Source organism: Dendrobates tinctorius, unplaced genomic scaffold, assembly GCF_039654945.1.
Source record: "Dendrobates tinctorius isolate UK_male_01 unplaced genomic scaffold, ASM3965494v1 ptg000060l, whole genome shotgun sequence".
Taxonomy (NCBI): Eukaryota; Metazoa; Chordata; class Amphibia; order Anura; family Dendrobatidae; genus Dendrobates; species Dendrobates tinctorius.
Window position 1 is genome coordinate 59206510 of NW_027361728.1, and position 27692 is coordinate 59234201.

General features: G+C 44.1%; 1 protein-coding gene across 2 annotated transcripts in view; it reads right to left on the reverse strand.

The window, feature by feature from the left end:
- Nucleotides 1-27692, reverse strand: part of RSRC1 (arginine and serine rich coiled-coil 1) — a 505347-nt gene that overhangs the window by 386681 nt on the left and 90974 nt on the right. For both annotated transcript variants that reach the window (XM_073578989.1, XM_073578990.1), the window contains one exon: nt 1578-1745. In XM_073578989.1, the coding sequence (XP_073435090.1) occupies nt 1578-1745 (168 nt within the window). The remainder of the gene's footprint in view (nt 1-1577; nt 1746-27692) is intronic.

Genomic DNA, 27692 nt, shown 5'->3' on the forward strand with positions numbered 1-27692 from the left:
ATTATCAAGCTGCTAATCAGTGATAGGGTGGGGTTACACATTAGGCTCACTGGCCTGCACGTGAGACCAAGTCCTGCAGTGATAATCCCCTGCTGATAAACTACTGATTGTATTGAAGCTACATCACACAGCCTAATCTGTGACATCGCTGGAGGCAGAGTCTCTGGTGAGATTTAAAGGGGCATTCTCAAAATCCAAAGTTATAGCTTACTGATCACTAGAGGATTGATCGTTGGGACCACTAGCGATCCCCAAAAACGGGGCTCTGTAGAGGTGCACATATATTGACTGGTTTGGATGACAGTCAGTGAACTCCTGACAGATGATTGTGGAGGTAGAGAAGGATCCAGCATGCCCGATTTAGTAGGTTGGACCAACAAAAGCTTCTCCTTATCTACTAGTGAAAAATGAATACAGTTATGTAAGGGCTACTGTGCACAATCCTGCAGACAGGTTCCCTTAAGGCAGCATAATAAAATGTTAAATTTGCTGGGCAATAAAATGTAAAAAAAAAGTATGCACTAATTTTTGCTAAAATGGGGGAAAAAGGACTTAATTTTATGAGTCCACTGTTCTCATGAGGAGAGTACTTCCCCACAACAATGATAGAAAGTCTCTGTTATCTTCCAATCTACACAACTGCTGTTGTGGACATTCTCATGCCTCAGTTTGCTTACTCTAACAGATTACTATTCTGAAGTCTGGACCACACTAATGATTGCTCTATTCTATTGGAGTTGCTCTACTATTCAATTTTAAGGGGCCCGTCAAACACAGCGAGATCGCTAGCGAGATCGTTGATTTTGTGACGCATCAGCAATCTCGCTAGCAATCTCGCTGTGTGTGACACGCATCAGCGACTGGCCCCCCCACTGGGTATCGCTGATCACGCAGGAATCTCCTGGGCCATTTTTTGATTGTTGGTCTCCCACTAGCCAGCGCGCATCGCTGCATGTGGCAGCGGGAGACCAACGATCAGCGAGCTCCCAGCGCTGTAAACAGACGCAGGGAGCTGGTATCTAAGGTAAATATCGGGTAACTAAGAGTGCGCGGTGCTTAGGTACCCGCTGTGTACCTTGGATACCAGCGTGCTCGTATCCAACGTAAACAGCGGGTAACTAAGTGCCGCGTGCGCTTAGTTACCCGATATTTACCTTGGATACCAGCTCTCAGCGCGAGCACGCTGGTATCCAAGGTACACAGCGGGTAATTAAGCGACGCGCGCGCTTAGTTACCCGCTACTTACCTTGGATACCAGCGTCCTTGCTGGTCCTGATCGCTTGTGTGTCTGCCTGTTTGGCAGCTCCCCAGTGATCATGTAGCGATGCACCAGCGATCCTGACCAGGTCGTATTGTTGTCAGGATCGCTGGTGCATCGTTTGGTGCGACGGGACCCTAAGACCATAAAAGGACTCACACATTAATGTTGGATGAATCTGGGATTTAATGTCATTAAACCAATCAACTTTCCCACAATGGCAGATGTTGGGAGAGAGAAAGGATCATGTAGCTGGATTTCCCTTTAGTAAATACTTTCAAGCTTATTAGCTTACGTGGTTTAAAATTAGGAAACTTACTTAAATTTGGAAGTGGACTCTTTTTCTTTTCTTCTCTCTTTTTCTCTGGTCTTCTCCTTCATTCTGCCTTTTCCTCTTTCTCTTTCATACGACTTGCTGCGAGACCTTCTTCGACTAGAGCGATCACTGCTACGGCTGCGAGACCTCTGCCGATGTCTTGACTTGGATCTGTTGCCAAAATATTAACCGATTACAAACTTTCGTTAAGCAATGGACCATTTCACAATATACAAATATATATTTTACACAAAGAGGTGAGTAATATTGGTAATACACTGCATTTCTATTCTTGGACTGATCAGTCCTGCCTGTATTAATAATAAATTCTCAAGATGAGTATTGGTCCTATTTTTCTGCTGTGTATTTTTGGGGAAGGGCATTACAGTTCTGGCAAAACGCATGGCAGCGATATAAATCTCAATGGCCAATCTCAAGCTTTTTATGCTGCAGAAAATTACATGCAATGTGATTTTTAAATCTGGAACATTTCTAATTCTTTTGCAATAAATATGCATTTTATTTGTGGAATTTATTCGTAGACTTGAATAAGATGAGGAAAATTCACAGATGAGAAAAATCTGCAGATGAAAAAACCCAGTACAAGTGTTTTCATTGGGTTTCTGAAATGGAAAAGTAATAAGAACACAAGTCATCTGCACATGACCTTATTAATAAAGTTTTATCAAAGCCAGGTAATAGGTAGTTTTCAAAACATGACATCTAAAATTGACAGCTTGAAAAGCGCAATAAAAACGTTTAAAAAAAAAAAAACACAAGTAACCTAACTTAAAGAGGTAGTCCACCACTTTTACAGTGATGGTCTATCTTTAGGATAGGTCATCAATTTCTGATCGGCCACGATTCGTCAACCCAGCACCCGTGCTGATCAGCCGTTACCAATGGCGGTCACCGGCCAGAAGTACTTACTTGCAGAGCTGCAGGTCTACTTGTAGTAGCCCCCACAGGGTACTACGCATCAGCCTTCTATAGAAATCAATAGGAGGTGGATGTGCAGTACCCAGCGGTGGCCACAACAAGTGATGGCCGCCACAAAAGAGCTTATTGGCAGGGGTGCCAGACCCCAGACAATCAGACATTGATGACCTATCCTGAGGATAGGCCATCAATGTAAAAGTTGTGTGCAACCTATTTGACTTATTGGTGCAGAAAAGCGGAGGAAAATCTGCAGCATAAAAAACTGACCAAATACTCATTGTGGGAATGCAGCCTTATAGTATACAGCTGAATTTACAATTTTTCAAACTTCGGAGCGGTAACCGATACAGTGCTTGCAGTGTCTTTACACAGTACTGTTTAAATATTATAAAATCTCTTTAAAATTTATGCTTCAGACTTCTTTAAATCTCAAAGAGGCATTTCACTGACTAACACTGAAGAGATATTGAGATTAATTAACATTAATGATAGGTAATGTTAAGGGGGTTTTACACATAGCGATATCGCTATAACGTCACCGATTTTGTGACGTTATAGCGATATCGCTATGTGTGATACTTACCTGCGACCGGCTCCCCCGCTGTCCATCGCTGATTGCGCGAGAATGTCCGGCTCCATTTCTCGTCAGGCGCTTCCTGCTGGCGCCGACGAGCAACGCGTGGACGCGGACGGGAGGACGTCAGGATCGCTGTGTGTGAAAGGTGAGTATCGTGCGCTGCGTCGCTGCTGCATCGCTGTGAGGTCTGCCTGTGTGACGGCTCACTAGCGATCATTTAGCGATGCACCAGCGATCCTGACCGGGTCAGATCGCTGGTGCATCGCTAAATGTAAAGGGGCCTTTAGACCGGGATCACACATGCGAGAAACTCGGAGGAGACTCGCATGTTAATACCCGGCGCTGCCACCAGCACTCAGGAGCGGAGCATGTGGCTGCATGTATTGCTATGTGGCTGCACGCTCCGATCCAAGTGCTGGGTATTAACATGCAAGTCTCGTCTGAGTTTCTCGCATGTGTGATCCCAGCCTAACTGAGTGATAATGTGTAAGTGTAAGATGAGAGTTTTGAGTTGGACAAATTTTGTTCTTGACATTTCTATCAATGTTGGACTGGATTCATACACCCGTGCTATGGTTTAATTATGTAGCACAATGCACAGACTGCCCAAGGGCCTCTTGACCTGCACTAGACATTCTCAAATATGACTATGAGGTAATTGATTTCAGAACCCACAATCAGTCCATTCCAAACAGCCCGCAGCAGACTGATGTGTAAATGCAGCCCTAATAAATTGAAAATTTCTGGGTTGTTCCTAGAAACCCTGGGATAAGCCTAGCTCATGGCCTAAAAGGTGTAAATCACAACACAGTGATTTAAAATAAAAACAAGAAAATAAAAACCCAGTATCAAACTCTGGAGTTTACCTCAGGAATAGAGCTGGAGTGACAGAGGCATCAGCTCTACAGCCTCATTTGAATTTCAATTCAAATGCTGATTTCTCAGTATCAGACTGACCATGTAAAGGTATTGCTAGAGTTGCATGTGAAAGAGCTACATGCACATATGACTAGTTTTGTTTTTCAAGAGTTGAAATCCTGCTGACTCCCTTTAAAACAAACATTTGGCATGTCGCAAGTGGTTACTGGTGGCACTTGGCGTACTTCTGTAGCATGTAACTAAAAGCAGATAGGTAAACATGGTCAACAGGTAGTACTTAATTATGATTAGACTTTAGGGTTTTTTTTTTGGGGGGGGGTTAGTAATTTTTTACTGCATTGTCATAAATGTTTATGACGCATACAGAGGGATGGACATAGAACACTTTAACTGGGGGGGGGGGATGGTTGTTACATAACAGGAATACTGACAGAAAGTCAATTTTCTATCATTGAACCATAATATTATCTTAACATTGCTTGCAGGCAGACAAGTGTGAGGCTGCTCTGCAAGATAATTCTATGAAGAAATTAAGTAGTCTCCCAAATTAGCCATTTTAATCCTAGTGATTTTGTAAGATTTCCAACAGTCAGACCACAGACCAGAAGGAGGTCACATATTAGTGCTTAACTTTAACTGTACAAAATGCATATTTTAAAATTGTACGGCAGCGAGAGTCCGCATGAGAATCAGCGAAAAAAAGAGCATGCGTGAGAAAGAAGGAACACTGATACCACATACCTTTTAAAGGAAACCTATCAGAAAATAACCAGCCATTTAAATTAAGTTTTTGTGACAAATTTCTAAAATTTGAGACCTTTTTTATTTTCCATTTCTATATTATTAAAAACACAAACAAACAAAACAAACATGCAATATCTTGCACTTTTCATTCCAACAAGATAGCCTAAGGGCCGCGTCACGTCACACATAGCGATCTCACTAGCGAGATTGCTGCTGAGTCACAAGTTTTGTGACACAACAGCGATCTCACCAGCGAGATCGCTGTGTGTGACAGCGATCAGAGACCGGCCCCCCTGCCGGTATTGCTGATCGCTCTTGGAAACCCCTGGACATTTCTTTGATCGCTGGTCTCCCGCTGGCCAGCACGCATCTCTGGTAGCTAAGGTACACATCAGGTATCTAAGGGACGTGCGTCGCTTAGAAACCCGATGTGTACCTTAGTTACCAGCTCCCTGCATCAGCGCGCTGGTAACTAAGGTACACATCGGGTTTCTAAGCAACGCACGTCCCTTAGAAACCCGATGTGTACCTTAGTTACCAGCTTCCTGCATCAGCGCGCTGGTAACTAAACCTGTTTGTTTTGTTACAGGGGTGCACAGATTTTTTTTTATATATACCACCCTAGACAGGATCCACCATTGAGGCAGTTCACCTTCCTCACTACATGCACATTGACCTCTGCCTCTGTAGAATACCATTGAGCAGAATTCAATGAGTAAGATCGAAATGGCTGCTGTAAAGAAACCCTCCCATTAAGTATCTTTATTAACTAAATCTATGTACATGTATATGTAGAATATTGGAGATATAATGCCATGTCAATCATCTGTATCCTATTGGGCATGGAATGGAAAAAAAAAACCCTTCAGCACGTGCAGTGGTAACATGACACCTGGCCAGCTTCAAACAAAGGATTGACACCCCCACCAGCTAGCTGGTATGCAACCTTCTACAGGAAGACCCCTGTGGATCCAAGCAATGCTGCCTGAGCCCTTTGTTCAGGCAGCTAGGAATTCATAAAGGAGTTATGGAAATACTATACGTCCTGGCTGTACATCGTGTATATTTCTGAGATCACCAGAACAGGACAAGTGCCTTTCTGGGTCTCAAGCCATTCTAACATGCATGGGAAAAAAGATAAATAGAACAGCCACTAGCAAAATTGTGTGTAGTCTCCATGAGAAGCATTGGCCTGGTCGGATCAGATGGTGTCAGAACCGCTGCCCTAGGACTGCCCAGAAAGGAGTTATGATTTTTCATAGGTTTTGGGAGATTGATCTCCAAACCTCCAGGGGATGGGATTTAGGTCCAGCCCAGAGGGCAGGAGGGGAGTGATCCAGAGGGTTAAATGCTTGTCTGAAGCATATCTTATTGCTTTTTTTCTCTGGGAGGTCGCAATGACACATCTTGTGAGGACAAGTCGCACACAAAGGGGATCACAAGTACAAATGTACCCAAGAAGATGCAATACCCTATGGATGAGCAATATAATACCAATACATTTTTAACAAGTCTCTGGGCTGGCTACAATCTCTCTGTGTGTTATGTCTTCCTCCATCCCCCACCTGGTCCGCATGCAAAACTTCATGTTTAATTGTGAGCAGCGACTGTTTAAGTAGGTATAGAAGCGGGATAGTTACGCTTACTATGGCGTCATCGCCGGTCACCATCTTTGTGGAGTCCTCAAAGTCTTAGAGAATCCAGCAAATGTCAGACATCCATGCCCACTCTTCAGTAGGCATGAAAGGGGCGCGTTCTTGATGGCACACCGCTTCTTACATATTGGCTCAAAGGTACAACTGCCCCATTATTGCACTATTTTCACTTTGTGTGGCATTCAGCCATATTGATTATTATATTTGTACTAATTGATGCACACTGCATGTTACTCATTGTGGTCACACATACAAATCCCTCTTTTGCACTATTGCACTTCATCAGCACCTTGTGGATTTTTTATTCATAATAATTATTTTTTTGTTTTTTAGTATTTTTGGCAACTACCTGCATATATTTATTAAGCCTATGTATTTACTTATTGGATGGGTCTCCATGATCCTAATATGTTAATGTTAAGTGGATTTTAATATTCATGCAGTCCTATACACATTTATTTGCGGTCATGTGCCCGTTTTATTGTATTATATCATGCACTATTTTTATGTATTTCTGTGCCATTATTTAATAAAGGTCATTTATAAATCATTATTTTATAGTATTATTTTATATACTGTTGACTATTTTTTACCATTGACCACTGCTCGTTTTCTCAGGGTTTTTTGTTTTTTAGTTATTCGGATGGTATGCCATCTATTTTTCAAGTGGGGCTATACTAATTTATGATAGATTTGGTGATATATACACATATTTTAATTTTAATATTGTGATTGATGGTTTTATGCCCTCTTGTTTAAATTTCCACTCCAATTATGTGCGGAGGCTGACCAAAATACAGACAAGTGTATTAGAGCTGGTACTTAACCACTGGTCTCTTCTGTTCTGCTCACAAAATGTTGCCAGAATATGCAGTATGGAGTTCCAGCACGTGGTGACGTTGCACACCAGTCAGTGAGCTGGCACTTGCATGCGCTGCTGCATCACTGCCAGAGTAGGAGCAGCTGTAGCAGACTTGCGGAAATAGGCGCTGATACAACATACCTTGACCAGAAGCTCTGGGAAATCTGGGTATGCTTTCAGAAATTGCTGAGCTACCAAGTTGAGCACATGTGTCAAGCATGGTACATGTGTAAGCTTGCCAAGCTTCACAGTCACCACCAGGTTATGTCCATTATTACACCCGACCATGCCTGGTTAGAGGTTCAGCGATAAAAACTACAGCTCTGTCTGGTCTGTTATTCCTTTAAGGCCTCTTTCACACTTCCGTTTTTTACAATCAGTCACAATCCGCCAGGTTTTGAAAAAAAACGGATCCTCAAATTTTTTTTGAGGATCCGTTTTTTCCCATTGACTTGCATTAATGGCGGATTGTGACGGATTGCTGTCCGTTGCATCCGTTTTTTGTGAGGATCCGCCAAAAGTTGCTGTCCGTCACCATCCTCAAAAATTTCAAAACGGAGCTTGTAACGTTTTTTTCTCTGGCGGATCCTGCACACACTGATTTAACCCGAATTTATTTCTGGGTGCCGGACAAAACAAAAAATCTCTCTCTCTCTCTCTCTCTCTCTCTCGCCAGCGATTCCTTTAAATTTCTTCATTTTCAGGATCCGTCTGAAAACGGATCCTGTGCCATCCGTTCACATCAGTTGAGAACGGATCCGCTTGTCCGCCTTTTTGGCGGATTATAACTGATGCAAAAAACTGAAGTGTGAAAGAGGCCTTAGTAACTCTGCCGCAGTGTGCAGTTTGTCTCCTAGATAAATTAGCTTCAGCAGAGCCTGCTGCACCTTCAATGAGGCAGTGCTTCAGAACTTACAGCTTCCGTCTGGTGTGAACGACATGCTCTGGGACAGCACATCGGAGATGAAGGATGAGGAGTAGCAGGGGGTGCAGATATCCCTGATAGAAGTAGGGATAGCATTCCTCAGCGTCGGGAGCACATGTGCCATGCCAGGGTGTGACTCGGCCCCAGCCTCCACAATATTCACTCAGTGTGCAGACAGGGAGATGTAGCGTCGCTGGCAACAAGTGCTTGCCCAGATGTCGATCTTTAAGTGGACAATGCCAGTAAGTGTGTTGGTAAGTGTACGGGTGATGTTCCTGGACACGTGCTGGTACAAGGCAGGGACGCCGCACTGGAAGAAAAAATGGTGGCTTGGGACCGAGTACCGAGGGACAACTGCTGCAATGAGTCAGCGGAAATCCTGTGTCTGCCAGCCTAATTGGCAACATTTCTATGGCAAACCTCCTGGAAATGTGCTCATTTTGCATTTGGGACAGTGAGAGGGTGTCTGGGAACTTTCTATGACATATGCTTGATCATGCTAGTGGCGGTTAGGTTCTTAGTGGTTAGGCCCCTGCTGATCTTTGCATGGCACAGGTTGCAAATGTCCATTTTGTTTCTTAGAATGCTCTTTAACCCCTTAATGACAGCCAATACGTCTTTTTACTGACCTGAAATATAAGAGAATATCATCCCCGTGACAATCCAGCAGATGTCAACGGTACACTATAGCTGACAACTTGCTGTATCACAAACGATCAGTGTTGGCACGTCCATATCTGATTAACCTTTTAATTGCTGCTGTCAAAAGTGACATCAAATAAATAGTTAATGGGGGCTTCCACTTTAATCTAATTGACACACCGAGATCATGATTGTGTGGTCCTGATTTTTGCCATAGCAGTTCATGGCCAAATAGCAGCCTTAAGGCCCTGTCACACTTAGCGACTCACCAGCGATCCTGACAACGATATGAACTTGTCAGGATCGCTGGTGTGTCACTACATGATCGCTGGTGAGCTGCCAAACAGGCAGGAAGACCAGCGATCAGTGACGCTGGAGCTGATAACCAAGGTAAACATCGGGTTTCTAAGTGACGTACGTCGCTTAGTTACCCGCAGTGTACGTTAAGATACCAGCGCACTGGTGCAGGGAGCTGGTAGCCAAGGTAAACATCGGGTTTCTAAGCGCGGCGCTTAGAAACCCGATGTTTACCTTGGTTACCAGCTCCCTGCATCAGCGCGCTGGTATCCAACGTACACATCGGGTTTCTAAGTGCCGCGCGGCGCTTAGAAACCCGATGTTTACCTTAGTTACCAGCTCCAGCGTCGCTGATCGCTGGTCTCCCGCCTGCCACACGCGATGCGTGCTGACCAGCGGGAGACCAACGATCAAAAAAATGTCCAGGCCATTCCAGCACGATCAGCGAAACTTGTGACTCAGCAGCGATCTCGCTAGCGAGATCGCTGTGTGTGACGGGGGCTTTAGAGTCTCCCCAATATAGTGGTCAGTTCAGAAGTTAGGGACATTTAGGTGGTAAACAAACACTTTTTCATTCCTGCTATACTATACCACTTTGCATTAATTCTTGAAAATCACCTGAAGGGCTATTAAACTATCTGACAGAAGTTTTCAATATCTCAGGGGGTGCTGTTTTTAAAATGGCAGACCGTTTGGGGTTTCCCAATATATAGGACCCCCAAAGTCACTTCAAACCTGGATAGGTCCCTCAAAAAAATACATTTTGTAAATTTCCTTGAAAAAATGAAAAATTACTGCTACATTTTTAAACCTCCTAAAAGGCTAACAAAATAAATTAGCGTTTTAAAAATGGTGCTGATGTAAGGCAGACATGTGGGAAATGTTATTTACTAATGTTTTTCTGTGGTACGACTATCTGGATTAAAGGGATAATCATTCAAAGTTTGAAAATTGCATTTTTTTTTACATTTTTGTCAGGTTTCTGATATGTTTTGTGTTTATTTATATATAATGTGCCACGAAAAAAAATCTCAAAATCAATGGGATTTGTTGAAGAGTTCCAGAGTTATCACCACGTAAAGTGACATTGGTCAGAATTTAAAAAATTGGCCCCGTCACTAAGGAGATAAAAAAGTCCCAGATTGAAGAAAACCTAAGTCTTTGATAGAGAAATTTAGGACTGTCGGTGCCCAGTGGAACAGTTGCCCGCCTTCTCCCTCTGATGTTCCCACTTCCTCTTCCTGTCTGTTTCGGTGATGCCAATCTCTCCCCCTCAGCACTGCTGGTCTCGCTCTGTATGCCAGCTTCCCAGGTTGGGTCAATGACTTGATCATGCACCGCCTTGTCTTCCATCACCGCACCCTGATCCTCCTGACTTCATGATTTAACAACAAGACTTAGTGGCAATTGTGTCTCCTCATCATCTCCTTCCTTATCCCAAATTTGCTGTACCCCACCGTCATGCTCTTGTGGCTGCTCTATGTTCTGTGCATCACTAAACAGCATGTCATCTTGTCCTTCTCGGAGCATGCAGGTTGAGAGGCCACAATCCAGAAAAGTTGTGGTAAACAACTCCTCGGAGTGTCCTAATGTGGGATCAATAGTCTTCTGGGACTCAACATGGTGAGAACAAGAAGGATCGGGGTGAGGATTAGCAGATCTAGACTTTAGGCTGGTGAGACTAGACCCTGTGAAAGACTGTGTGATGCTGCCAAGCCTGCTGGAAGCATTATCTGCTATCCAACGACCAACTGTTCGTACTGCTCTGGTTTCAGAAGTGGGGTACTGTGCCTCCCTGCAAAGTGAGACAGGAACCTGTGTGTAGTGGATGGGCTTGAGCTCCAGCAACAGGCGTAGTTACACCATCTCCACGTCCTCGGAATCTGCGTGCACCATCATCAGCGCTTCCACTTCCTTGTACCTTAATTCACGTTTGGAATTGCTAGGTCTCTTAAAGCCAAGTTTATTTTTAATAAAATTTAAAAAAAAATGGTCACTTAAAGCAATCAAAGAGGTTTTTGGAAGTTTACTCCAACCGTAATGTAGTAGAAAGAACACAAAAGTGTTTGGATGACAATCAAATTCAATCCAGAAAAATGTTTCAAAGCTTTTTCCCATTTTTGGAGATTACATAAATGTTCATAGAACAAGTAACAGTGTTTGTTTGCGAAATGGAGGCCTACTAAATTTTTAATAGCCTTTGTTTACTTTTAGAGATCACAGAAATTTACTCCATATTACGGAGTAGTGTATGGCTGAGAAATGTAGCCCAGGAAAATGTTTCAACAATTATTGGGTGTGATATATAACATAAAAAAGAACTTCAACCCAAATAATACGTGATGGATCAAAATACATTCAATTTTTACAGCATCCACAAAAAAATTGCATCTATATATTTGCCAACGGACTGCACAGCCCTAATCCCTGTTTACAGACTGTATTCTGTCACTCTTCATGCTCCTGCTTTCTCTCTCTCCCTAAGCTAAATGCTGCAAATGATTAGCCCTTAGAATGGCTGTTAGTTTGATGGCTCAGCTTCATCACCAGAATCAACACTACAGGTCTCTGATTTGTTATACTGTGCACACAGGCCTTGACAAGCACTCTCTCTCATTCCAATACAAAGTGTCACAGAGCTGTGCAATGGCGTCAGTGTGCCGAGCCAGGTGGCACCTGTCCTTTTATAACCTCTAATGATGTCACATGGCCAGCCAATAACAATAATGCCACAAACAAAATGGCTACAGCATTAGTGTGACTCACAGACAATCCCCGCATGCTTATTGGCTGTGTAACAGGTGCCAAAAGTTTCGGGACGGGGATTTGAGTTTTACATCGAGCACCGCCCATTACTCGCAGAGTAACGAGCACAGCCAAGCACCGTGAGACTCGAGTGATAACACAGTATCACCGAGCATGTTTGCTCATCCCTAATTACCACCTCTTGGAACTAAAGGTATGTACTGGTCTGGCTTGTACATTGTGATAGCATGAAACCGTGGTACATTTCCATTTGTACCATGTGCACAGCCAGCTTCTTGAACCACACCTTGGTTTTTCTCACAGCACTGTGTGGATGGAGGACTTAATCAGAGAGATTAATTCCCACCATGTTCTTGTTGTGCCTCAGTACACAGTCTGGTTTGGTGACCTGCGTAGAGATACCACGTACAGTACTGGGGGTGCTGCCATCACCATGTATAATGGTCAAGAAAAATACATCCCTCTTGTCTTTGTACTTGACCACTAGCAAGTTGTCGCTACATTGGGCTCTGTTCTCACCCTTTCTGAGCAGCTGCTCAATTAGCCTCTTAGGGAGACCTCTCTGATTTTTGCAGGCGGTAACTTAGGCTGTGGTAGATCGCATAGAGAGGGACTTGAATAGTGGGATTGTGGTATAAAAGTTAACCACATAGAGGTGATAACCTTGATCTAACAGTGGGAGCACCAAATCTCACAATTTTCCCACTCACTCCCAGGACAGGGGGGCATTCAGGGGGTTCAATCCAAGTGTCCTTCCCTTTATAAACTGTAAACTTGTGAGTGTACCCTGATGTACTCTCACACAGTTTGCAGAGCTTTATTCCATACCTGGCCCACTTATTGGCCAGGTATTGACAGAATTTGAGCCTCTCTTTGTAATGGATTAGGAATTCATCCACACAAATGTTCTTTTGGGGCATGTACACCTCAGCAAACTTGTTGCTAAAGAGATCAGTGGCCAGCCAAACTAAGAAAAGTCAAAGTTGGGATCATCTCAGGGAAAACATTGAGCATTAGTATAAAAATTTGTGGATTGCCTCAAATCGTTGACGGGTCATAGCCATGCGGAAAACTGGAGTGTTATACAAAACGTCAAAACTCCAATATTGCCGAAGCTCTGGCTTCTTCACTATCCCTATGTAAAGAACCAAGCCCCAAAACATCATCATTTCTAGTGTGTCTACAGGGGTCCAGTAAGAAAACGATGAAGGGTTTTTTTGCAAAAAATAACTGGGCATTCAAATTTATTTGAGCCACCATGAGGTTTACAAAATCCTCAAAGAAAAATACTTTGAAAAAGTCCATTTCTGTGAGGCCGGTGGTATCAAATTGGATTCCTGATTGCGCCACAAAATCAGGAATTAGTGGTTAATAATCTTCAGGGGGTGAGGTCCATACAGGGTCGAAAACGGTGGTAAAACACTGCTTAAAAATAGGCAGAGAACTGTTTTATGTCACAGAAAGAATCAGCTGCGATCCCATGCTGTCCTGTCTGCATATTCTCTTTTGCTTCCTCCCCTGCCCAGGAGCTGTGGTATGATCAAACCATGTTCATGTACGGTCAGACATTGCCATTAAACAGTACACAGCAGGGGATCATTTATGATTATTTCAGTACAGGAACATTTTTTCTTTTTAACACATCCAATTGTGGAACTTATTTTTTATTCCAAGATCTATCTTTGCTCGTTGGTAGACCTCTTAAAAAAAAAAAAAAAAAAAAAAAAAAGAAAAAAACTTAATGGGAGTGGCTGTTTTAAGCTCAGTCAAAGACTCCATCCATAGACATGTTAGTAAACCTACTATCAGAAAACAGAAACAAAATGATTATGTTTCGCTAGCTGATGTTAACTGTTAAAATATTACAGGTGATACATTTGCTTTAAATGTGTTCCTCTAGCCACTAAGTGAAATAAACAGCTTATATAGAAACCAGCTTTGAGGCAAGCCACGCATAAAAGTACTGTTGTCTTAAAATTAATGACAGAGTTTAGTGCAAGAAAAAAAAAGAGTAAAATAAAAAATACAGTGTATAAGAATCATATCTTAGAAGCCACAATTCAGATGAGGCCTCTGGGCATCTCTTTCTGAGGTCAGTCGTATTAATCGCATTTTTATTGCTTTCAATAAACAAAATGCAAATGGATAAAATATGAAGTAATTCAGATATAATTAAAATACAATCCTTGTGCACCCATAACACTCCTAAACTAGCTGCATAAAACCCCAGAACAGATTAATTGAAAAGTGGGCTGCCATAAAAGACCCAGTACTGTGGCAAAGGTTAAGTCACTTAGTCTTGTTGAAAGATCTTCAAAGCCTTCTCAGATCCAGATAGGCCCATATGTTACAAAAATTCTGTGAAAGAGTCATTACGTTCCAATCTGCTTCTCATGTCGGGACTTACAGAACACACAGATGCTTGGCTCGCACCCTTCTCCGAGCCTCCCATTAGATAATGAAGGTTCTCCAATACCTTCCTATGTGAGAGACCTAAAGTAAATTTCATTTTTCAATCTGCACGTAGCCAGGTTGTAAAACAATTAATTAAAGCTTGGCATACTAGGTCCCAAATAAAAAATTAAATAAAAAATTAAAAAATAAAGAGGTTCATAAAAGTGTATTTACTTGCTGCACAATACGTGTTAATTTGCTAATTTCTTCACAGGTAATCAATTAAAATGTAAAATATTGGATAAAATTAGTTGCACTAAATTTAACAGCTGCTCCATAAGCATAATTAATTTCACAAGAGCCATATGTATTCTCTACGCAGGCAGAGTTGAAACAGAAAAGGCAGATTTGAAAATACCGTAAGTTTGAGAAAATCTGCATTTAATTAGCAGGTGGGCACTACAACTGCATAATGTTTTATACATTTTTATTTATGAAGTGACAGAAGATCTAAAGGCTTTTTAAAATGGCGTTTATTGTTTGAATGGGTACTGTTTTGGTGCATGCTAAAGTGATTTAAATCCTCATAGCGGTTCTTTGAAAAAAAAAATCATAAATGATGAAGGAAAACATGTGGAAAATTGTAAAACTAGAAAGAAATTGCGACAAAAAGCAGATACACATACCATAACCAAGAGGAAACTACACTTAATTAAATGTACACTACATCTGGACTATCAGCCCCATAAAACGCAAAACTATTAATTTTCATTGTTATAAAGGAAATGAGGTCAGTGTCATTGGGTACTTCCCAATATTTATTAAACTTTAGCGTGAAGATAGCCCATTCCTCCCAAAAATCATATATATTGCAAGACGATGCTGTATAAATATCGCAAGTTGTATTTCAGGAGAAGTCCATTCATAGGCAGCATTATTGATCTATGGAATCAAGCTGCGTGTTAAAGCCGATAAGCGGCGATCAAGATGTGCGACTGAACTGTACGTCTTCGAATCAGAGCAGTGCAACCTCTGGCAATGCAGCTGTTACTAGACTACATTTCCCATGATGCTCAGGCAAGATAACAAATCACAAGCAAAAACCTGGCTCAGAGCAGAGATTTACTAAGCTGGTGGAACATGACGGGGGATATAGTTCGTGAGCAGCTGGAGCGCCAGAGGTGACCCTTTTTTTCTTTAGATGTAACGCCTCTACTGCCATTATTAGCAATTTGTGGAATACCAGCATTTCCCTGCAGGAATCAAACAATAGTGGAGTAGAGATCAGAAATTTGAAAAAATAAACAAAATCTACATTATATATATTTTTTTAAAATGTCCAGAAATACACAAAAAACTAATTATCCTCATGATGAAATATCGCTAGGATGCAATAAGACTGGATGCAGCACAGACAAATTCTGCATTAACATGGAAGCTAAGCTTTTGTTTTATGGTATGGTCCATCTAAATTAAAAAAGTGATGGACAAAGGTTCAACTATGTAGAATAATTTAAACCTTTAAAATACACTTAAAAATTAAAATTCTGAATATTTCCTAACTGGTCAAATTTCAGATAGCTTCTTGCAGCTCCCCTTACCGTACGTGCTGAGTTAGTGTGATTTACATGACACAAGCAGTGTAGCGAGCTGAGGCTCTTAAAGGGAAGGTGCCATCCAAAAAATTTTTTTTCAGCAATTGAAAAAATGTAAAGAATTAATGTTTACATTTTCTTAAAAAATATTATCATTTGTTTTTAATTTTGCAAAATATGAAAAATAATTTTAAAAAGTTTGGCATTTCCACTTGTTAACACTAGGGGGAGCAGCTACTGAAATCTGGCACAAAAACCTATGACATCTATAGACACAGTGAGCAGCCATTTTGATGGGGCTTGCAAAGTTACTGACTGTCTTTGCATGTAAAGTCTGGATCAGAACAGGCCATCAATCAGCAGACATGTTTCCTGGATTTCTGTGGAGCAGACAAGCAGACGGTCCATCCATGTGAATAAAACACAGCGCTCTTTGTACAATCCCTGGCACCGAACAGGGCGCCCCCCACAGACCAGCACACTGCTCTCCTGAAATACTCTGTGCTGCTGTCGCCCTGCTCCTTCCACCATACATCAGGCCCCTGTCCCCTCGGTTTCACACATCGCCAGGACGGGATCTGAGGAGAGGAATGGGGTCTTCGGTCACCGAGGATGGCAGGCAGCAAGGATTCTGGGAGCAGAGTGACAGCAGCACAGAGTATTTCAGGAGAGCAGTATCACACGGGATAGGATTAGATACACGGCTCAGCATGCAGCATCACACAGGAGAGGATTAGATACACGGCTCAGCATGCAGCATCACACAGGAGAGGATTAGATACACGGCTCAGCATGCAGCATCACACAGGAGAGGATTAGATACACTGCTCAGCAGTCAGTATCACACAGGATAGGATTAGATACACGGCTCAGCAGGCAGTATCACACAGAAGAGGATAAGATGCACGGCTCAGCATGCAGCATCACACAGGAGAGGATTAGATACACGGCTCAGCATGCAGCATCACACAGGAGAGGATTAGATACACGGCTCAGCATGCAGCATCACACAGGAGAGGATTAGATACACGGCTCAGCAGTCAGTATCACACAGGAGAGGATTAGATACACGGCTCAGCAGTCAGTATCACACAGGAGAGGATTAGATACACGGCTCAGCAGTCAGTATCACACAGGAGAGGATTAGATACACGGCTCAGCAGTCAGTATCACACAGGATAGGATTAGATACACGGCTCAGCAGGCAGTATCACACAGAAGAGGATTAGATGCACGGCTCAGCAGGCAGTATCACACAGGAGAGGATTAGATACACGGCTCAGCAGACAGTATTACAGATATGCCCACACTGGTGAAACTTCCAGCCCCCCCCCCCCCAATTATACACAAGACTATGGGCTGTATAAGTCACTGTCCTCCTCAGACAGCCATAAAAGCAAAGGTGTCAGATTACCGGAGATCACTGGGGCTGTGAGTGAGGAGGCGGAGACAGAGCAGGAGGACGCTGGAGCAGGAAGCACAGGGCCGAGCCTGGAGTAAGCAGTACAGAGGAGCATAGATGAAAGTCACCCGCACTCACCACTCTCCATCCTCCAGCTCCAGTGAGCGCTTCTCTCCTCTGCTGACCACCTTCTCCATATCTTCAGCCTCTCCTCACAACACAGGACCTGTTATGCCACAAGTGGTCCTGTGATAGAGGGTAAGTGGAGCTCAGCAGATAGCTCTGGGCTACAGTAAAATGGCGCCCAGCCACACCTATAGCAGTGAATGGTGCAGCCCACAGGGGCGTGCCCAGTTCTCTGCTACTGAGGCTGCAATGTGCGGTCGGAAGCCGACCGCAGTGTCCTATGTGCAGGGACGGCCATATTTGCAGACTGTATGAGTCCTCCACAGATCTGCAAATCAAGATGTCAGCGCCCAGTGGCTACATGAAAACATTATTACAAACAAGCCATAAATCCTGGTTAGTACAACATTTGCTGAAACAACATGTTTTGTAACTTACTATTTTTTTGCAAATTATATAAAATTGCAGCACCTTCCCTTTAAGCGCTGGAAATCAGAGTCACTTGCAGAGTTCTGTGGACTGCTAATGCACCAGCTGATGCCATATAAATTGAACGCTGGTTTAGGCAGCTAGAAACCGGCTGTCAATCAACATGATGTCAACAGCCCTGCCCCATTGACAGGGCAGAGCGGAAGAGTGGCTAAACCACATTTAGAGTCCACGTTTGACATTTCTGCTGTGATGAGAGCCCGCCTAATTTATGGGTCCATGTCTCCAGAAGCACGAGCTGAGCATAATGCACTGGGCACTACAACATACTAGGCAATACAATGTAGGGGCACTACAATAGCAGATTTGCAATTTTCACTTATTCTTTCTTCATCACCCAATGGCATACATTTCTGTGAGGCACATGTGGTGTCAACATGTTCACTGCACCCTAGATGAATTCATTGAGAGATGTACCGTATATACTTGTGTATAAGCCGAGTTTTTCAGCCCCTTTTTTGGGCTGAAGAAGACCCTCTCGGCTTATACACGAGTCATACACCAGAAGCCAGCAGGGGAGCAGGAGACATTGTACTCACCCTCCTGGCGTCTGCAATTCAGGCTCTGCTACATCTCAGTCCGACGTCTGCATCTCTGTCTTCTTCTGTGCGGTCATGTGACACCACTCATTGAAGTCATGAATATGGACGCATCTCCACTCCCATAGGGGTGGAGAGCATATTTATGATTTTAATGTGTGGTACCATGTGACCGCACATGAAGAAGACAGGAAGAGAGATGCAGACGCCGGGACTGAGATGTAGCAGAGCCTGATATGCAGACGCCAGGAGGGTGAGTAGGACTGGGGGATGGGGGAGCCATGCCACGCCATATTCACCTGTCCCCGTTCCACCGCTCCGCTCAGTCTCCCACATCCTCTGGCTGTGACGTTCAGGTCAGAGGGCGCGATGACGTGTTTAGTTCACGCCCTCTTGCAGAACAGTCAGAGGTATGTCATTTTTTTCTTTTTAAATAGCAGCAGCAGCATTATTATATGAGGCATATATTAATATGGAGCATCTTATGGGGCCACCATTAGCCTTTGTGCAGCAATTATATGGGGCATATATTAATATGGAGCATGTTATGGGGCCACCATTAACCTTTGTGCACCATTATATGGGGTGTATTTTAATATGGAGCAACTTATGGGGCCAACTATTAACCTTTGTGGAGCATTATATGGGGCATATAATAATATGGAGCATCTTATGGGGCCACCATTAACCTTTCTGCAGCACTATATGGGGCGTAATTTAATATGGAGCATCTTATGGGGCCACTATTAACCTTTGTGCAGCATTATATGAGGCATACTGTATATTAACATGGATCACCTTATGGGGCCACCATTCTTTTATTGGTGTCTATTTTTATTTTTGAAATTTGCCAGTAGCTGCTGCATTTCCAACCCTCAGCTTATACTCGAGTCAATAAGTTTTCCCCTTTTTTGTGGCAAAATTAGGGGCCTCAGCTTATACTCGGGTCGGCTTATACTCGAGTATATATGGTAATTCCTAAAATGAGGTTCTGACACCTAAGGCGCTCTGCCAAAGTGACATGCCACCCATGAAAAAACACAAAAAGAATTGTCCTAAAGCCAAATTGGATATAATTCCACACCAAACATAAAAAAGAGGGTGGACAAAAGTATTGGCACTGTTCGAAAAAATCATGTGATGCTTCTCTAATTTGTGTAATTAACAGCACCTGTAACTTACCTGTGGCACCTAACAGGTGTTGGCAATAACTAAATCACACTTGCAGCCAGTTGACTCAACCTCTGTCCTGTGTCCTTGTGTGTACCACATTGAGCATGGAGAAAAGAAAGAAGACCAAAGAACTGTCTGAGGACTTGAGAAACCAAATTGTGAGGAAGCATGAGCAATCTCAAGGCTACAAGTCCATCTCCAAAGACCTGAATGTTCCTGTGTCTACCGTGCGCAGTGTCATCAAGAAGTTTAAAGCCCATGGCACTGTGGCTAACCTCCCGAGATGTGGACGGAAAAGAAAAATTGACAAGAGATTTCAACACAAGATTGTGCGGATGTTGGATAAAGAACCTCGACTAACATCCAAACAAGTTCAAGCTGCCCTGCAGTCCGAGGGTACAACAGTGTCAACCCGTACTATCCGTCGGCGTCTGAATGAAAAGGGACTATATGGTAGGAGACCCAGGAAGACCCCACTTCTTACCCCGAGACATAAAAAAGCCAGGCTGGAGTTTGCCAAAACTTACCTGAAAAAGCCGAAAACGTTTTGGAAGAATGTTCTCTGGTCAGATGAGACAAAAGTAGAGCTTTTTGGGCAAAGGCATCAACATAGAGTTTACAGGAGAAAAAAAGAGGCATTCAAAGAAAAGAACACGGTCCCTACAGTAAAACATGGCGGAGGTTCCCTGATGTTTTGGGGTTGCTTTGCTGCCTCTGGCACTGGACTGCTTGATCGTGTGCATGGCATTATGAAGTCTGAAGACTACCAACAAATTTTGCAGCATAATGTAGGGCCCAGTGTGAGAAAGCTGGGTCTCCCTCAGAGGTCATGGGTCTTCCAGCAGGACAATGACCCAAAACACACTTCAAAAAGCACTAGAAAATGGTTTGAGAGAAAGCACTGGAGACTTCTAAGGTGGCCAGCAATGAGTCCAGACCTGAATCCCATAGAACACCTGTGGAGAGATCTAAAAATGGCAGTTTGGAGAAGGCACCCTTCAAATATCAGGGACCTGGAGCAGTTTGCCAAAGAAGAATAGTCTAAAATTCCAGCAGAGCATTGTAAGAAACTCATTGATGGTTACCGGAAGCGGTTGGTCGCAGTTATTTTGGCTAAAGGTTGTGCAACCAAGTATTAGGCTGAGGGTGCCAATACTTTTGTCTGGCCCATTTTTGGAGTTTTGTGTGAAATGATCAATGTTTTGCTTTTTGCTTCATTCTCTTTTGTGTTTTTTCATTTAAGGCAAATTAAATGAAGATAATAATACTAAAGAATTTGTGTTTGCAAACATTTTCAGGAAGAAACTGAGTATTATCTGACAGAATTGCAGGGGTGTCAATACTTTTGGCCACAACTGTATTTCTCCAAATGTTAAGGCTAACCCCCCCTTTAGCATCACCACTCTAACCAATGATCACCCATAACAGGTTTAGGTTCTTGGAAACAAATGAAGGTTCACCTATGAACCGAGTTACTACTAATGAGGATCTTACTTCAAACACCACCAAAGAGAAACAAAATCCAACAGGGAGCTCCATTCCCAATCAACCTCCACGTAAGAAACAAACCACAAAATCGTTTTTTTTCAGGTGGGTCCAAAAAGACATATAGGAGGGGCTTTCGGGGGGGGGGACTCTCCAAAAAGAAAAAGAAATTAAATTCTAACAATCCGAATGTACAACCCATTTTCAATTTAAGTAAACATAATTTGGATCCAAATGAACTAGCTCTTTTGAGTAAAGGGCTCAAATAGGCTCCCACTTGTAAATTCGATAAATTTCAAGCCTTTATAGAGATAAAACTTTTTATGTGTAAGCTGGCTATTAGAAAACATCTTCTAAAAAACCCTGCCAAAACACAAGATGATCTAAATTCATCTAATACCTATGTACACACCAACCTTCGTAATACATCAAACTTTCACCCATTGAACGAATATTTAGAATTTATGGAAACATTTCAAAAGAATGTAATAGCAGACATACGCAAGATCAGTGACAAAAGATGCTCTAAATATAAATTTAACATTCTCTGAAAGAAATGCCATTACTTCTCTACAAAAAATAAGGAAATAGTAATTTGTCCAGCAGACTGGGGGGGGGGGGGATTGTTATACTTGATCTGGATAAATATAAAAAAGAGGCTCTACGTTTTTGGAGTGATACACGCACATACAAGAAACTGGGTACAGATCCCACAGAGAGGTTCATTGAGGAAATGAATATCCTAACTAATAAAGGATTACAAATGGGATTTCTGAATAAGAATGAGTTTTAATTTATTGAAACTACACACTATTAGAGTGTTAGTGTTAGCGACTCCTGGAGTGGACCTTCTGGGTCGCGGCACCAATCCTCCCAGGGCGAGCTAGCCTACTGAGGACCACCCCCTATACAGGGAGTGTCAGGAGCAAGCCCCAGGGGATACGATACCACGACTGCTGGCACCAGGCGGCCGGCTCACAGGAGATAACGAGACTGTGTGACTGGAGGGTGCAGGATACTAGGGAACACAGGAGAATACACGGGAGTGCGCTGAATACAGGATAGTGCAAGACGGGTACACGTGGGCACATAAGGCGTGTAGCGAGTAACACATCCGGAGGTAAACAAAGCAGGACGCGTGCAAGGAGCACGACAGGGTACAGAATGAGACAGCAGTCGTGCAAGGAGGTGTAACAGAACACAGAAATAGAGTGAATGCCAGGAGGCGCGACTGAGCAAGAAACAAGGGACAGGATACGAGAGGATGTGCCAGGAGGCACAACTGAGCATGAAGCAACAAGGGTTCAGAGCAAGTGCTAGGAGCACCACAGAATAGCAGACAGAGCAGAGGACCTGAGAACAGCGCACAGCCAGGCTGGGACACAGCTGACCCAGCCAGGAAGCACAACAATAATCAGGCACCTCCCCTAGGGGGAGGTCGTCTGATATAGCACATGACTACTACTGGTTCCGGGTCAGGACCTAGCCAGAAAGCACATGACCACTACAGATTCCGGGTCAGGCCCTCCATTACCATACAGGGGACCGAGCCCTATACAGCACTGACAGGAGCGCGCAAGCGCAAACGTGACATGGAGGAGGAGACCCGGGGACGAGAGCTGCGCATGCGCTCCCGACGGGGACCCCCGAGGGACCGCCGTACCGGAGGGAGTGACGTCGGGGCCGAAGCCCCGCCTTCTGGTGAGCGCGGCATAACAGTACCCCCTCCTTTAAGCCCCCTCTCTCTAGAACTGGAAAATAGCACCTTGACACTAGGAGCGGGATCCAGACACTTCCTAACTGCATGAGGACCAATCAGATCCAGAGTCTCAACACGAGAAAATTTGGTCTCCTGCCATACCCTGGAGAACTCCACGGACAGAGAGTCGGAGGCAGGTATTCCCGAGACAGGTCGAACCGGCAGAGGCACACTGACATACTCGGAGACCGAAGCGGTGGTGCAGTCATTGGAAGTCAATTCATCCTTAAGAGGCGAGCTGTCGGAGGATGGTTGCTTGGGAAGTCTCTTCTTGGCACACGATGGACAAGCAGCCACGAAGTCTTTGACGTCCTGAGCAATAGACGGCCCCCAGTAATCGTGGGATAAACGGGAGAGTGTCCTCTTGGCACCAACATGGCCGGCAGCCGGAGAAGAATGTCCCCAGGATAACACAACTTTACGGTTACCTTTAGACACAAAGGTCTCCCCTGAGCGCTGAGGCGTCAACTTGACGGAAGCCACGGTAATTACCTTGGGCCGGTCACTTGATGGAGGTGGAGACTGACTCTCAGCCCCCCTGTTGATAATGTCACAAGTCACCGACCGGTTGCTTGATGGATGTGGAGACTGACTCTCAGCCTCCTTCTCGACAAAGTCACAAGTCACAGACGGGTTGCTTGACGGATGTGGAGACTGACTCTCAGCCTCCTTCTCGACAAAGTCACAAGTCACAGACCGGATGGCGGACGGCGGACCTGTAACCGTCGAAGACGAGCAAGCAGGGTTCTTTGGATGAACGAACAGCAGGCAACTCTTTTGACAGGACAGTCCCCAACGGAGTATGTCACCGGATTGCCAGTCCAGGGTCGGCCCATGAGTACGTAACCAAGGAAGGCCAAGAAGAAGGGTATGAGGCGAAGTCGGCAATACGTGGAAGGAGATCCGCTCCCGATGACATGTGCCAATCTGCAACTCAACTTCCTCAGTGACCTGGTTAACGGTGTCCTGCAAGGGCTTACCGTCGACCGGAACTACTGACCTAGGAGACTCCAGGGATCTGACAGGAATACGAAACTTCTTAACTGCCTCGAGACTAATAAAGTTACCCACTGCGCCAGAGTCCACTATAGCTTTCACAGTAAAAGTCTCAAAACCAGAATTCAGGGAAACAGGCACAGTCAGGGGTAGAGAGGAATCGCATACACTTGAGGAGACCTCACTTAACAGTCCCAGGCGGAGACACTTCTCCGGTCTCTTGGGACATGAACGTAGAAAATGGGAAGCATCCCCACAATAGAAACAGAGACCTTGTGCCTGCCTCTTCACACGACGTCGTTGAGCTATCTGGAGGCGATCCACCTGCATAGGCTCAGGTACCGGATCTGCCGAAAATAACTCGGGTAACGGCTGAGAAAAATTGCGAGTGGACGAAGAGAGGCAAGAGGACCCTCTCTCTCTGGCTGACTCGCGGGTGCGCTCCTGGAAGCGCAAATCAATGCGTGTCGCGAGAGAGATAAGATCCTCCAAATTGGTAGGGGTATCTCGGCCCGCCAGTTCGTCTTTGATCCGACCGGACAGACTACGCCAAAAGGCCCCTAAAAGGGCATCATTATTCCAATCTAGCTCAGAGGACAAAGTGCGAAAACATATTGCGTATTGTCCAACCGACAGAGAACCTTGACGAAGATTAAAGAGGGACTCGGAGGTGGAAGCATGGCGACCCGGCTCGTCGAACACCTTACGGAAAGTGTCCAAAAAGATGGAAAGCTGAGCGACGAGCGGGTCATCACGCTCCCAAAGGGGATTCACCCACGCAAGCGCCTTACCCTCTAAGTGAGAAACTATAAATGTTATTTTAGCACGATCTGTGGGATAATGCTGCGGCAAAAACTCAAAATGCAAACGACACTGGTTCAAGAACCCGCGACACAACACATGGTCACCACTATACCGGGGTGGCTTGCATAGGCGCGGAAGCGAGTGTGGAAGCATGGCCTGGGCAGATTGTATGGAAAGGAGCCGATTATCTACCGACGCTATATAGTTGAGAATCTGAGCCTGGGAGTCGCGTTGCTGCGCAAGTTCCTGCTGGAGACTAGCCAACTGGGCAGCATTCCCAGGCTCAGAGGACTGAGAGGCAGATAAACTGGACTCCATGGACTTGAGAAATGCCATAATCCTAATCTGGTTTTCCCGGAGGAACGTCAGCTCCTTTTGGACGGAAGCCGCAGTACCAGCGGGGTCCATGGCCTGATTATACTGTTAGAGTGTTAGAGTGTTAGCGACTCCTGGAGTGGACCTTCTGGGTCGCGGCACCAATCCTCCCAGGGCGAGCTAGCCTACTGAGGACCACCCCCTATACAGGGAGTGTCAGGAGCAAGCCCCAGGGGATACGATACCACGACTGCTGGCACCAGGCGGCCGGCTCACAGGAGATAACGAGACTGTGTGACTGGAGGGTGCAGGATACTAGGGAACACAGGAGAATACACAGGAGTGCGGGATAGTGCAAGACGGGTACACGTGGGCACATAAAGCGTGTAGCGAGTAACACATCCGGAGGTAAACAAAGCAGGACGCGTGCAAGGAGCATGACAGGGTACAGAATGAGACAGCAGTCGTGCAAGGAGGTGTAACAGAACACAGAAATAGAGTGAATGCCAGGAGGCGCGACTGAGCAAGAAACAAGGGACAGGATACGAGAGGATGTGCCAGGAGGCACAACTGAGCATGAAGCAACAAGGGTTCAGAGCAAGTGCTAGGAGCACCACAGAATAGCAGACAGAGCAGAGGACCTGAGAACAGCGCACAGCCAGGCTGGGACACAGCTGACCCAGCCAGGAAGCACAACAATAATCAGGCACCTCCCCTAGGGGGAGGTCGTCTGATATAGCACATGACTACTACTGGTTCCGGGTCAGGACCTAGCCAGAAAGCACATGACCACTACAGGTTCCGGGTCAGGTCCTCCATTACCATAGAGAGGACCGAGCCCTATACAGCACTGACAGGAGCGCGCAAGCGCAAACGTGACATGGAGGAGGAGACCCAGGGACGAGAGCTGCGCGTGCGGACCCCCGAGGGACCGCCGTACCGGAGGGAGTGACGTCGGGGCCGAAGCCCCGCCTCCTGGTGAGCGCGGCATAACACACCCAAGACTTGCTGTCTTCTACTACATTTTTGAAAATTTACAAAAATTTGTTAGATCCAACAGGCCAGCCAATAATATCGGGCATTCAATGCCTTAAAGCCAACATGTCCAAATTTGTAGATTGCCATCTACAAAAACTTGTACCTCGCCTGCTGACCCTTTTGAACGACAGTACCCATGTTTTACAATTACTAATAACATACAATGGCAATATCACTATATCTTTGAGACTTTGGAAATTACCTCGCTCTATACGGTGAATGAGCATGATAAAGGTTGCGAGGCAGTCACATACTTTTTAAATAAATCCGCATTAATGCCCGTGGAACAGATAGAGTTCCTAAGGGAATGCATGCTTTTTATTTTAACTTATAATTATTTTAAATTTGAGGCGGACTACTACACCCAGCAATGGGGTACTGCCATGGGGACCAGGTTCGCGCCCAGTTACGCCAACTCATGTGTGTGCAGATGGGAGGAGGACACTATCTACCTTGGGGGCAGGCTGCGCGCGAACCTGTTCCTATGGCAACCCCTTATTGATGATATTATATTTATTTGGTCAGGTGGCTCAAGTTTTATAACTGATATTAGTAAAAATGATTATTTTTTTAAAATTTTCTTCTACCTGTAGTAGGGATACGATAAAACTTTCTAGACCTAAATATTTTTATTGAGGATCTCACTATTCACACTAGGACCTATTAGAAACCTATGGATTCTAACAGTTACATTCCAATTGACAGTTGTCATTTACCCAGTTGGCTCCTGAATGTTCCAAAACGCCAGTTTATGAGGATTCATCGTAACTGTTCTAGGAATCAAGATTTTAATAAAGAGGCTGAAATCATGACAAAATATTTTTTGGAAAAGGGATATGATAAATTTAGGTTAATCGAGGCCCAAAAAATCTGTGGAAATTAAGCCCCGCCAAGATGTTCCAGATCAGGGTTCCCCAACTCCAGCCCTCAAGGCCCACCAACAGGTCATGTTTTCAGGATTTCCTTAGTATTGCACAGGTGATAATTGCATCACCTGTACAATACAAGGGAAATCCTGAAAACATGACCTGCTGGTGGGCCTTGAGGACTGGAGTTGGGGAACCCTGTTCTAGATAATAAACCTATAAAAAAAACATACAGATCTTGGCAAAAAACAGTGATTTCATCCCCATTATAACGGAATATAATTCAAATTCCCACATTTTGTCTAGAATAGTTAAGAAACATTGGGATTTATAAGATAAAATCCAAGGTGAACAGACTCCTACAGCCCCTAGATTATTGTACAGAAAAGCATGCAACCTAGGAAACATTATTGCCCCTACTGTTTTAAAAAAAATTCTACTAAAAAATCTGACACTTTTAAAATAAAAAAAACCTGACTTTTTTTTTCCCTTGTCACAAATGTAAAATATGTCAAATACACTCAAAAAACAACATGCACTAATAAGAGATAACAGAGAATTTGTGATCCGAGATTTTATCACCTGTTCTACCCAGGGTGTTATCTATACAATAATATGTCCGTGCAATAAGATCTATGTAGGGCGCACCAAACACCTGCTAATTGTTAGAATTAACAAACATATTAGAAATATAAAGAAAAGATTCTTGGATCACCCTTTATCCAGACATTTTGTAGAATGTCATGAAGGTTTTGTGCACAATATGTCGGTAATAGGTTTGGAAATTGTTGCACAACATTGGTGAAGAGGCAATTATATTAAACTAATGTTACGTGCTGAAAGCAGATGGA